At 40.6% G+C, this 12409-nt stretch overlaps 1 protein-coding gene across 2 annotated transcripts in view; it reads right to left on the bottom strand.

The window, feature by feature from the left end:
* ATP7B (ATPase copper transporting beta) overlaps positions 1-12409 on the bottom strand; it is a 49802-nt gene that overhangs the window by 34636 nt on the left and 2757 nt on the right. For both annotated transcript variants that reach the window (XM_074960200.1, XM_074960191.1), the window contains exons 2-4: positions 5724-6960; positions 1284-1553; positions 356-519 (exon numbers count right to left, since the gene is read on the bottom strand). In XM_074960200.1, coding sequence (XP_074816301.1) covers positions 356-519; positions 1284-1553; positions 5724-6960 — 1671 coding nt within the window. The remainder of the gene's footprint in view (positions 1-355; positions 520-1283; positions 1554-5723; positions 6961-12409) is intronic.

The raw sequence follows: 12409 nt of genomic DNA, 5'->3' as shown, positions 1-12409 counted from the left end.
ATGAAGATTTATTGTTTGGGGCTTTTCAAAGTTATGCAAAAAGTTTGCACTGCTTGTGAAACTGATAAAAAAATAAGTTTTCACTGGACTCATGAGGAGTGCAGTGTTTTCCTGCCAAGAAAGGTTTCTCTGTGCACTTGGGTAGGTGTTAATATCTCTTTACCGAGTCGAAACATTTTTGCCCCTTTAGAATAATTTTTTTCTTGAGTAGTTAAGAAAAGCAGCAGCAGCAGCCCCCAGCACCACAGCTATTCAAACACACAACCACTAAAATAGATTCCTTTGCAAAGACACATTCCAGTCAAATTTGTACACGTACCACAAAACCGCTTAGGTTCCTATCCATGATACTCACAATAAGCTCTACATTGCCATCTGTATCAGTATGGTCTTCTATGACTGTAGCATCGAAGCCCAAGTTTTGGATCAGCTGTACTATTTCAAGAGGCTGAATGCTCTCTGGCTTGTATTTTATCTCCGCTTTTCCTGCCATCAGCGCTACTAGCACTGAAACGATACCTGCAATGGGAGCAATTGGGTTATATTAGAAACTTGTACCTCCTTTGAGGAGCACATAATGCAACTGATAATCAAGGGGCACACCAGTAATATAATGCTTGGACATTTAATGGCTTTAATCACTCTCCCCACTCTAGTGTTATGCCACGAGCATATTGACAAAATAGGACAAAAACTTCCATTTCTCAAGATACGTATTCTTTCCTTTAATTTATTCATGCAATTCCCATTAGCATTAGAAGAATATGAGAATCAGATTGGAAGCTCTTTGGGGGAGGTGCTATGTCTTACTATGGGTCTATCCACCAGCTATCCCTACTATCCGGTATAACCCCCAACTGGTATAGTCACTGACAGATTGAATATAGTAGAGTGGCTAGTATCAACATGAGTACATAATTAACTAAATAAGAATATTAATTACACCTACCCTCAAGAATACATTTTAATGTGTATAACAAGAATAGAGCTTTAGGAGACAGAGCACTGGACAGGGGCTCAGGAGACCTGGGTTCAATTCCTGGCTCTGCCACTGCCCTGCTGAGTGACCTTGGGCAAGTCACTTCCCACCTAGTGCCTCAGTTTCCCCATACGTAAAGTGGGGATAATGACACTGATCTGTGTAAAGCGCTTTGAGATCTACTGATGTGAAGAGCTATGTAAGAGCTAGGTATTAATTATTATTGACAGAATGCGGTATCCTTCACATCCAGTACATCCCAAAGTACTTTATAGACCCTCTATAGGAATTTTAGACATCTCACCATCTTCTTTTTGCAGATTTCTTTCAATGTTCGACACACATGATGCGCAGGTCATGCCTGTGATCTGCATAAAGCACTTTTCTGTTGTTGCTACACTGGGTGGCTTTGGACTATCAAGGGAAGAATTCTTTGGCTGGACATCAGACATGTAGCCTTGATGAGATGATTCAGAAACATTTTCTGTTCTCTGGGAAGCTGACTCCCAAGCATTAGAGTGAATTGTAGCGTCCCTGAAAATAGGCTGATCCATATATTTCCAAGTGGTGGTATCTTGAATAAACACACCATAAACAGAATTAACATTGGTTAACAGAACATGATAAAATGTTTAAAAGAAGGAAACTGGAAACACATTTAACTACAGAAACATCCAAGGTTTTTCAAATGACAGGGTGACTCACTACCCTGTGATCTTGGCTTCCTTAGTCACAAGCAACTTGTTACTTTTGGGCAGTCTACCAACACTGCATGACCATTTTGCTTTATTTAGTGGCAATCCATCTTCAATCAGCGAATGATCCCCTTCTATCTGTCTATTTGCTGATATTAATATCTACCCTGAGGGTGACTTCATGGCAGTTAAAGCATTAGAGAATGCAGCCCAGTTACATGTTCATATTGTCCTCATCTCCTTTCCTTCAGGACTCCAGCTCAGCACCTGATCTCTAACCAGGATTAGAAAACGAGTGCATTTCTCAGCAGGTAATCCAAATGCTACTCCATAAATTGAGCAGCGAGCGCTGGTATAAAAGTGTATAGCCTTGGTCCTGAGAGGTACTGAGCACCCACAAGTCACACTTTAGTTAAGGACATTGTGAGTACTTAGCATTCCTCAGGATCAGGCCCAATGGGATCAATTCCTCCCCTTCTCAGGCACTGAGTAGGCCACCTCTGTAGAATACCCAGATGGAGAATCCCCAGCCCCAGCCAGATCCATAGACTAGTTCCCTACACTAAGCCAGGGAGCAGCTGAAGGAGCTGCCCCATTTATCTGGCTTGCAGGCTGCCCAATGGGTACTGGGGAGGAGGGCAGAGATATGTTGGACTGTGGGTGGTGAGCTGAGATTGGGAAGAGGAAGGAACTGATGGATGGAGTGTAGACAGAGTGCTGAATGACTTTACTGCTTATTTCCTTGCTTTTTACAGTTTGTGTTGATGTGGATTTTCAGCCTAGCAACCTTAAATCAAAGGTAACAAAAAAGTCTAGGTGGAAATGAATAATAAGTCTGCTATAAGCTTAAGGTCTCCCCTCTGCCACCTGGCCAGTTTGTTAAAATATCCCTAAAAATCCAGACCAACTTTCTTATCCTCATGTTCTGTTCATGTTACCTTTAAGAGTCTGGGTTATTTTGTGGGTGTAGGTGTCTGTGCCACGATTTCTAACTTTTTTTATTTTGCTAAAGGAGTCACAAGTTAATAATGCAAAATATTTATAGCTAAAAGCGTTTAAAATACAGACAAAATGGTCTTAAAATATACCATCTACTGTCCCTCAAATACTAAAACACAGTTTTCCCTAATACCCCATTCCTGGTTTTATTTTATTTATTAAATCAAAGTTTAATCAGTTGTTTAATCTACATTCCCAATTCTGAAAGAGCAAGATGACCTTAACAAAAAGGGCACAGTTTGTGGGAAAAATAGTAAAAAGTGTTATCAATTCTTTTTACATAAAATAGTTTAAAATATCCTGCATTTTGTCTCATAGTTGGGTGTATTAACCGATTTTATACCATTAGATTTCTTTTAATTTAGACTCTGTGTATATTGTATAGAATAATGCTGAAAAACCAGTATAACACGTGTAAGAGTCTTATCTACAAAACAAAAATAAATTGAATATATTCATAAGGTAGTTTATCTATAAAATAGTGTACAATTTTCTTTGACTGTATGTGTAATTGTTTTCTGAAAGAGAAGAGGAGGGTGGATGTTGGTGCTGTGCCTGTGGGGAAAGTGTTCTCTGGTACAGAGTATAATTAACGCTTTTACATAGAACAGTTTAAACCAATTCTGTATTTTGTCTAAATGAGGTGTATTAACCAATTTTACATCATTAGATTTCTTTAAAGGTAGGTTGGGTGTATTTTGTATAAAGTAATGCTGAAAAAACCCAAGAATGAATGTGTGTGAAAGTGGATGACATATAAAATAATATAAAACTAGTTTGAATTATACTTAGAGTGATAAGATAGCCTACAAGTTGGCTTCAACATACACTTAATGGTTTTGAACAGTAGGGCAGGGATATGGGAGGTGAATGGTGCTATGTCTCTGTGTGTTCTATGTTTTGCTTTTTTTTGTTAGATTTATCTGTCCTTCAAAAACTTTACAAAATTTAAGAGACTTCTAATACAAGTTAAGCCATTATGTAGAAAGAGGAAATTTTATTTCTGGTCCAGAATTCAACAGATATAAGCCTAACTGATAACTTTACACAGTTCTTATACATCTACAGGCATACTCCTTTTGTTTGGTATTTTAGTTCGAATTTATATTTTAATATGCTGCAATAAATAAAGTGCTGTGTTCACAGTGACTTGGGAAAATATGGAGTAATTAAATATCTATAGATAAATCCAAAAAGTGGATTCAGAATGTTAAAATGCATCACAATTTCCTATGATGTGGGATTCCCCAAGAGGCCCCTAGGTTAAAGAATGCCGTCTGATAGTTCAGCCAAGGAGGTGTGGTTTTGTCTCAAGCTCCCAGAACAGGGGTTTCTGCCATTTGGGCACTACCAATCTGTGGCATGAAATGCTTCTCTCTTCTGTCTGTTTCCTTTCTTGGTGGTTTAAAATTCTTGGTCATCTCTGAAAGGTGACTATGCCTTTTAGTATGTAACTAGCTCTATAGTTATAGTTTTTCTCTCTGTCACTAATACTTGGGAATATTTGTGCATTTGCTAAACAAAGCTGAACAATATACTAATTGCATATCAAATAATTTCCTCTAAAAATGTGTGTGCATATATATAAAAACACTTCCTTTCTGTGTCAGTAAGCCTGTGCACAATTATTTAATGCCTTTATTTAGAAAAGTATTAACTCCATAAAAAGTTACCATCCTTTCTAAAAGCACACATTAAAAATGTATTTTTCTGTCATTCAGATTTTGCACACCTGTTTACTACACTTTATGCAGAATTGCACTAAATGTATAAAAAGCAAATTTTCCTCTAAAAATGAAGAAAGGGTGTGAAAGCTATATTTATTCATTTAGTTCTAATGCATCCAATAAAGATTAATTCAATTTTAAAAATAAATTAAAAAAAAAACCTCCTCCCACCCCACCCCAATGGCTGACAGTGCCAAAAATCAACGTGTCCAAAAATAAGACCTAGGAATGGGACAAAGCAAAAAGGGGTATGGAAACCTGTCAAAATTATATGCTTAGTAAAGCATAGCTTTTTACTATTATTCTTGGTTTTGAAATTCACCAAGTAAATGAGATTATGCACTATAGCAACATCTTAACCATTAAACACAGGTGCTCAACACAGCGTACTTGATTTATACATTATACTTCTCCCATTGAACATAGGTGCTGGAACTAGGGGTGCAGGGCGGGCTGTTGCACCCCCCTGGCTTGAAGTAGATTCCATTACATACAGGGTTAACAGTTTGATTCAGTGGCTCTCAGCACCCCCACTATAATAATTGTTCCAGCGCCCCCATCATTGAAGTCAATAGTAGTTTTGACATTGACTGACCGGAAGCAGGATTAGACCCTTGGCATAACTATTCTGCAGCTGAGGTACAGAAGATCTACTAAGGATACATCTGCACTGCAGCCTAGAGTGTGATCGGCAGCTTATATAGACATATATGCGCTAACTTTTCTCTAGCTGGCTCACGCAGCCCATATCTTAACTTCTATTTTTAGCAAGCTAGCTAGAGTACAGCTAGCACAAGTACATCTACACCAGCTACTAATCATACCTCCAGCTGCAGTGTGGACGTGCCTTGAAATGCCAGGCAGCAGTTCCAGTTAGGGAAATAGTTGCTTTTAACCACAAGGTATTTTATTAAAGTGTTTGTTTCCCATGTATATTATTTATACTCACACCAGCTTGGTGGGTGGAGAGGAGAAAAGAGTGGAAACCTGTTTCAGTGGAATGCAGCTTGTCTGTTTTCTCAGGTTCTCTGCTATTTAAAAGCCACTATATTACTGGTTAGACTTTTGACTGAATACCGTAACTTAAAAACAACTCTTTTGCCCAATCACACGCTCACTTGAATGTGGAAATAAATAATTTGTCAGGGTGAAATTTTACGGCCTGTATTATACAGGGCAGGCCAGATCATAATGGTCCCTTCTAGCCTTAAAAAGAAAACAAACAAAAAAACCTAACACACACACACACACCCCCAACTATCAATTTTAAAAGTAATTGTTTTTACTTTCCTCCTAGCTTACTTATAGAAAACATATAAGTACCTGTGAGAATGGAAGCATCAAATCCCATGTCCTCTATAGCACCTCTTAGCTCTTCTGAATTAGTTACAGTTGAATTGTAGTGTATGGTTCCAGTCCTTTCAGCTAACGAAACTGATATATGTTGTACCCCTTTTCTTTGGGACATTGTGCCTTCTATGGACTGTACACAGGATCCACAGGTCATTCCATCAATACTAAGTACAGTTGTGCTTGTCAGCTGATCCCCAGAGGATGTGCTATGAAGCTGAGGTGATGAAAATGCTGCCTTTGATAAAAGCTCTCCATTATTTGCTTCCACTCCATTAGGGAGGGATACTTTAAAGTTACCAGGTTGAAGGGCCTCAATAGCTTGTTGCAAAGATACTGGGGTAATTACGTTTGGGTTAAATTGCACGACAGCATTTTTATATTCCAATGACACTTTAATACTTTGTACGCCTGGAAGACCGGATATATTTCCTTCAATGTTTTTGACGCAAGACCTGCAATGCATCCCTTCTACTCCCAGCATCATAGTTGTTGTACTATTCATTTTGCCCACCGCTGGCTCCACATTACTATTGTTCAGGCTGGCTGGAGTTTTCTTTGTGCTTGTAGTCTGCAAGCGTTCTAGATCAATCGTACCAAGCTTTAATGGGGCTAGCTTGCTCTTAATAGTGCTTTCATACCCAATGTTATCTATGTGGTTTTTGAGGTCTTCAGGTTGAATGATGTAAGGCTGGTAAGCAATGACTGCTTCTTGGTTACTGAGGGAGACTTTGATTCTCAACACGCCATGTAGTTTTCCAATCTTTCCTTCAATGGTGTTGACACAAGATTGGCATGTCATACCTTCTACCCGCAGCTTCATTAGTGCTTCTCCCAAGGATGTCGATCTTACAGATAATGGTGTAGTTCTTCCTTCTGCAATGCTGGCATCAAAGCCCATGTCTCCAATTTCCTGGCAAATCTCTTGGGGACCTATTTCTGACTGTATATATTTTACTACAGCATTGCTCTGCTCAAGGGAGACCTTGGTGCTCACAACGCCCTTCACCTTGGAAATTCTGCCCTCTATTGACTGCACACAAGACTGGCAAGTCATACCCAAAATATTGACCGTGACGGTGCTCATTTGAGGAAGCAGAGAGGGCATATTTTCAGCGCTCCCCTCGTAGCCGATGTTGTCAAAGGCAAAATTCTGCTTCATGGTTGGTTCCCATACACAGCTAGGAGGGGAGCTAGACTTAGACAAAGCCTGAAGTGCAAGAAAAAGAAACAAAATAAAACAGATGTAACTTCTGAGTTCTAAAACAGTAACATTCTATACAGGTGGAAGTGCTGCTAAGTTAACAGATGCCAGTAAAATGCACTGCAAAGTTCATTAAAACATCAAATGCTATCAGTAATTTAAGGAGGGGCTGAGCATCTAACTGAGATTTTTAAAATATTCAGCAGATGCAAAAGTGAAGTTAACTATGAGCCCTCAGCATGTTTATTTAAAATAAAAGCTCTCCATGGCCACTGAACATATGCTTTCACTAAACTATGGCTCTGTTCCTTGTAGTATTATTTCACACTCTCAACGATTTACAGTAAAGGGATGTTTTGAAGAATTACTTGGACCTCTGAACCTATGAAAGTCCCAATCAGCCATGCCCCTAATGCTCACCAAGACTGAAAAAACACAAGAAACAAGTTTGAAAATTTCCTTCTAGAGTCTGGAACAGGAGTAGAGGAGAAAAGCCCAATCACAGGTTATCTGAAAAACAGTACAGGCTCAAAAGTCCTTCTAATTAGTAGCATAAAAATACAAAAACAAAAACCAACTCTCTTTGTTCCACAGAAGGGATATAAATTCATGCTTCAGACAAACCATAATCTGATAGGGGTTAGGAAGAAATTTCCACCTAGTGCAGATTATTCCAAGTTATCCACTTGGTTTTTTGCACGTCCCTCTGAAGCATCTGGTACTAACCACTATGAGAGACAGGATATTAGATTAGGCAGCCCACTGGTTTGATCCAGCACTAATTTTCAGGATGTTGTAACTAAAGTTTAAAATGTGGACAATTCAGGGCCATAGTTCTGTAGCTTGGTGCTTTCAATTCAAACCTGATAAAACACAATGCATAATTAGAGTGTGGAACTCACTGCCACAGTAAATTTTTGATGCTAAGACCAAGCATGGTTCAACAAGAGATTAGACATTTATATGGATATCAAGAACATCCAGAATGATCATAATTAGTAACAAAATTTTTGTGGAAGAGATATTAAATCTTATGCTTCAGGGTTTAAGATAATCTCTATTAGAAATCAGGATGAGACTTAATGTGAGGGGACAGTCTATCCCACATCTGCCTAACGCAGGGATCTTAACACCTTCCTCTGAAACATTTGGCATTGGCCACTGTTAGAGACAGGCTACTGGACTAGATGGATGTTGGGTCTCCACCAGTATGACAATTCCTGTGTTTCTATTACACAGGAGAAATCCTTCCTTAATATTGCAACATTCACATTAGAATTAGGCCAGTTATTTACACAACTTCATCTGAAGCAGAACTTCAAATTCATTCATATAATTTTGCCTCATGGGCAGATAGCTTGGGAATCCAGATGTGTGGGTCAGGCCCAAAACGGTAAAAGTTTAACACAAAGAATTCATTTTCCAAACCCCCATCCCCATTTCCTTTCTCCGCAACAAAAATCCTGTTTTAGTTCAGACTTCCCTTCTATCCTTTCCAGGTGCAACTGGAAGCGGTTGGAGGTTCAGAGGCATGTATGCGGCTGCCAATCCCATTTCAAAAAAAGTAATTCAGAATAGAAGCTAAATTTAAATGACTGTTTTCCCCCCCCAGCTATTAGCTAAAAATATAGGCATGTGACATGACAGAAGGAAAAGAATCCCTTCTGAAAGTTTAATAAGTCTCTCTTATGTACAGTACTGTCCATAAAATATAGGATCAAACATGCCCATATTTTCATTTTGAGGAGTCTTGTTGAAAGATTACAAAAATATGTAACATTTGCTTATGGGATCAAGGATTTTATTCTCTTTACAAAGATGTGATAGAATAAAAATAAAGCAAGGCAGATGGGCATTAAGGAGGATTCCCACACTCACCCATCTAAGAAGAAAGTCTTAGTTACAGAGGTATAAAGCCCACTTTGTATATTTAAATATTCTTATGAGAAAATAATGTTCCAGTTACTTACATACTACAGAGCATGTGTGTTCTGCATCCTTTGAGCAAGAAGTATGCAACAGACAAAGGGCTGGGGGAGACAATCTTCCAGAGCTTTGCTCCAGTTTATAGGATTCATATGAAAAAGCAGGCTGGGTGTGAACAATTTGCAGGAAACAGGTAACAACTGTGACTAGGTTACCACCCGTCCTGGTTTTCCTGGGATTATTCCCCCCCCCCTTTTTTTTTAAAGGGTAGCTGTCCCAAGAAATCTGTAAGTCTTCCTGGAACATTAAAATTCCTGGGTTTTGCCAGTCACATCCCTGCAGCCTCCCCAGCCCCTAGTGGCTGTAGGGGCAGAGAGTAGCTGAGGGGCAGCAGCATCTGTGCAGAGAGAACTCTGGCTCCAGAGTGTCTGGGAGCTGTGGGGATGGGGTGGCCCAGGAGCAGCAAGCAGGACAGGGGGAGTTCAAGGCTGGTAGTGCCCAGTCACTGCTGTGCCAGTACCAGCTGTGAGGGTCACTAATGGGCGGGAACAAGGCTGATCCGGCTGGTGCCGTGATCTCATTGGTGAGGTCAGTGCCCAAGGCAGCTTCAGGAGCAATGGTGAGATACTGGCCCATGCACAGGGGCCCTGGGCAATTTGGGGCCCCAGAAAAATCTCCCCCTGCCACGGCCCTGGGGCCCAGTGTAGGGGTGGGGGTGGAACAAGGGTGGGGCCATGGGGAAAGGACTGAAACAGGGTGGGGCTGCAGGCAGAAGAGGCGGAATGGGGTGGGGCTGCTGGCAGGGCCACAGGCAGAAGGGGTGGGGCGAGGCCATGGTTCCAGTGGCTGCCCCCCAGCTCTGGCCCACAGCCTCAAGAGACCTTGATCTGTCTCTGCTCAGGAGCAGGAGTCCGCAGGGACCGGTGTCCTCTCCTGGGGGTGGGATGGTGAGAGAGCGCCCTGGGTGCAAAAATAAGTCAGAGGACCTCTTCCTGATTCCAAAATCCACCCTGCTCCAGTCACCCCACAACTGCAATCCACCATCACAAAGAGCTACAGCCTGGCGCACAGTAGGAACCCCCAGCTGTGGCACCCCCAATCCTGCCCCTCCCCATCAGATTTCACGGGGGAGGCCAGATTTCACAGTCTGTTATGTGTTTTTCACAGCCGTGAATTAGGTAGGACCCTAGTCATCAGTAACAGAAAGCTGCTAAGCTTGTCCATTACTTGAATTCTTAGCTTAAATAGGAAGTGATCCCAAAATCTGTAAGAGTTAGGACTGATCCCCAAAACAATTTTTACAAAAAAAGCCTTTTTTTCTAATTAAAAATATTCTATGTAAATATTTTTTTAAAAAACTTCAGATTTGTACACATTGTTTTTCTTTTTTCTCCTTCCCCCTTTTCCTTTTGCCACTGAAGAAAACAGGAAAAAAAAAGGAAAAGGGAGCAAAGGGGGGAGAAGATGTCAATACGTGGGGAAAAAAACAACAATACACACTCACAACTCAAATTTTTTTATGAATTCATAAATTATAAGGGCAGAAGGAACCACTGTGATCATCTACTCTGATCTCCTGTATAACACAGGCCATAAAACTGCCCTGAATTAATTCCTGTTTGAAGCAGAACATGATCTCTTAGAAAAACATCCAAACTTGCTTTAAAAATATCTAGGGATAGAGAATCTACCACTGCCTTTGGCAAATTATTCTAGTGCTCCCCCACTGTTAAAACTTATGCCTTATTTCCAGTCTGAATTTATCTAGCTTCAATTTCCAGCCATTGGACCTGGTTATATCTTTGTCTGCTGGATTGAAGGCCTCATTATCAAATATTTGTCCTTCATGTACGTACTTACAGATCATGGGCAGCAGGTGAATCCCGGGAGCCTATCCCCCAGCCCTGACCACCCCTTCTGCCCAAGGCCCCACCCCTCCCGCCAGAGCCCCCCACCCCTCCTACATACTCCCAGGATGCCTGAGTGCCCCCAGCCCCGGAGAGCTGGGTGGGTGAGAGGGAGGCATGGCCCTCCCCAGCCCCAAAGCGCCGGGAGGGTGGGTAGTGCCCCTCCCCGCAGGTGGCATGGCCTCCCTCCCCCAGCCCCAGAGCACAGGCCGCCTCCTATTAGCCTCCCAGCCCCAGCCTAGGGCCCCGGCCATGGGGAAGAGCCCCCCACAGCACAGCCTGGGAAACAGTAAGGGGCCTGGCCTGGGGGTGGAGTGTGGGTGGGGCCGCACAAGGCTGTTTGGGGAGGCACAGCCTCCCCCCGCCTTCAATACCTTGTGCCCATGTTACAGATTGTAATCAAGACACCCTTAGCCTTCTCTTTGTTAAACTAAATAGATTGAGATCCTTGTGTCTATCACTATAAGGCATGATTTTAATCCTTTAATCATTCTCTTCATGGCTCTTCTCTGAACCGTCTACAGTTTATCAATGTATTTCTTGAATGGTTGACACCAGAATTGGCCTACTATTCCAGCAGCAGTGGCACCAGTGCAAAATACAGAGGTAACGTAACCTCGCTACTCCTACTTGAGATTCCCTTGTTTATATTTCCAAGGATTGCAATAGCTCTCTTGTCCACGTTGCACTGGGAACTCGTGTTCAGTTTATTTCAAGGCTTTAAAAAGTATTTTTATACAAAGGGGATAAAAACCTATTTTCTTGAAAAAAAATTAAGTGTGTTTTTATTTGGTTATATAAATTATGTTTTTCTTTTTAAAAATAAACCTGTTTAAAATGAAATCTGAATTTAATACAAAATATCTTAAGGTTTAAACTAGGGCTTTGAAGCAATTTAAAAAATTAAGTGTAATTAATTGCATGATTAATCGTACTATTAAACAGTAATAGAATACTATTTAAATATTTTTGGATGTTTTCTACATTTTCAAATATATTGATTTCAATTACACCACAGAATACAAAGTGTACGGTGCTCACTTTATATTTATTTTTGATTACCAGTATTTGCACTATAACAAAAAAAACAGTATTTTTCAATTCACCTAATACAAGTACTGTAGAGCAATCTCTTTAACATGAAAGTTGAACTTACAAATGTAAAATTATGTACCAATAAAACTGCATTCAAAAATAAAACAATGTAAAATTTTAAAGCTTACAAGTCCATTCAGTCCTAGTACTTGTTCAGCCAGTCACTCAGACAAACAAGTTTGTTTAAATTTGCAGAAGATAATGCCGCCCACTTCTTGTTTGCAATGTCACCTGAAGTGACACCACTGTTACCTGAAGTTTGGCCACTGACTTCACCAGGCTCAAGATTTCACTCAAGGTGAGGGCTGGGTCCCTGTTCTGGCTACCATACTGGTTTAAAGCTATGAGTGTCCACCTAGACATTTCTTTCCTCCCTTCACTCTCAACCTAGTGTAATAAACACAAACAAAGGAAGACCATTAACAAGTAATAATAGCTGCTATTATTACTGGCCGTTATTAGTAACTAATAATACCCATATATAGCTGTTACAGTCATCGGCCCTTTTAAAAACACAACCAGGAGCT

Source organism: Natator depressus, chromosome 1, assembly GCF_965152275.1.
Source record: "Natator depressus isolate rNatDep1 chromosome 1, rNatDep2.hap1, whole genome shotgun sequence".
NCBI classification, from domain to species: Eukaryota; Metazoa; Chordata; order Testudines; family Cheloniidae; genus Natator; species Natator depressus.
This window is presented reverse-complemented; position numbering and strand designations above follow the sequence as displayed.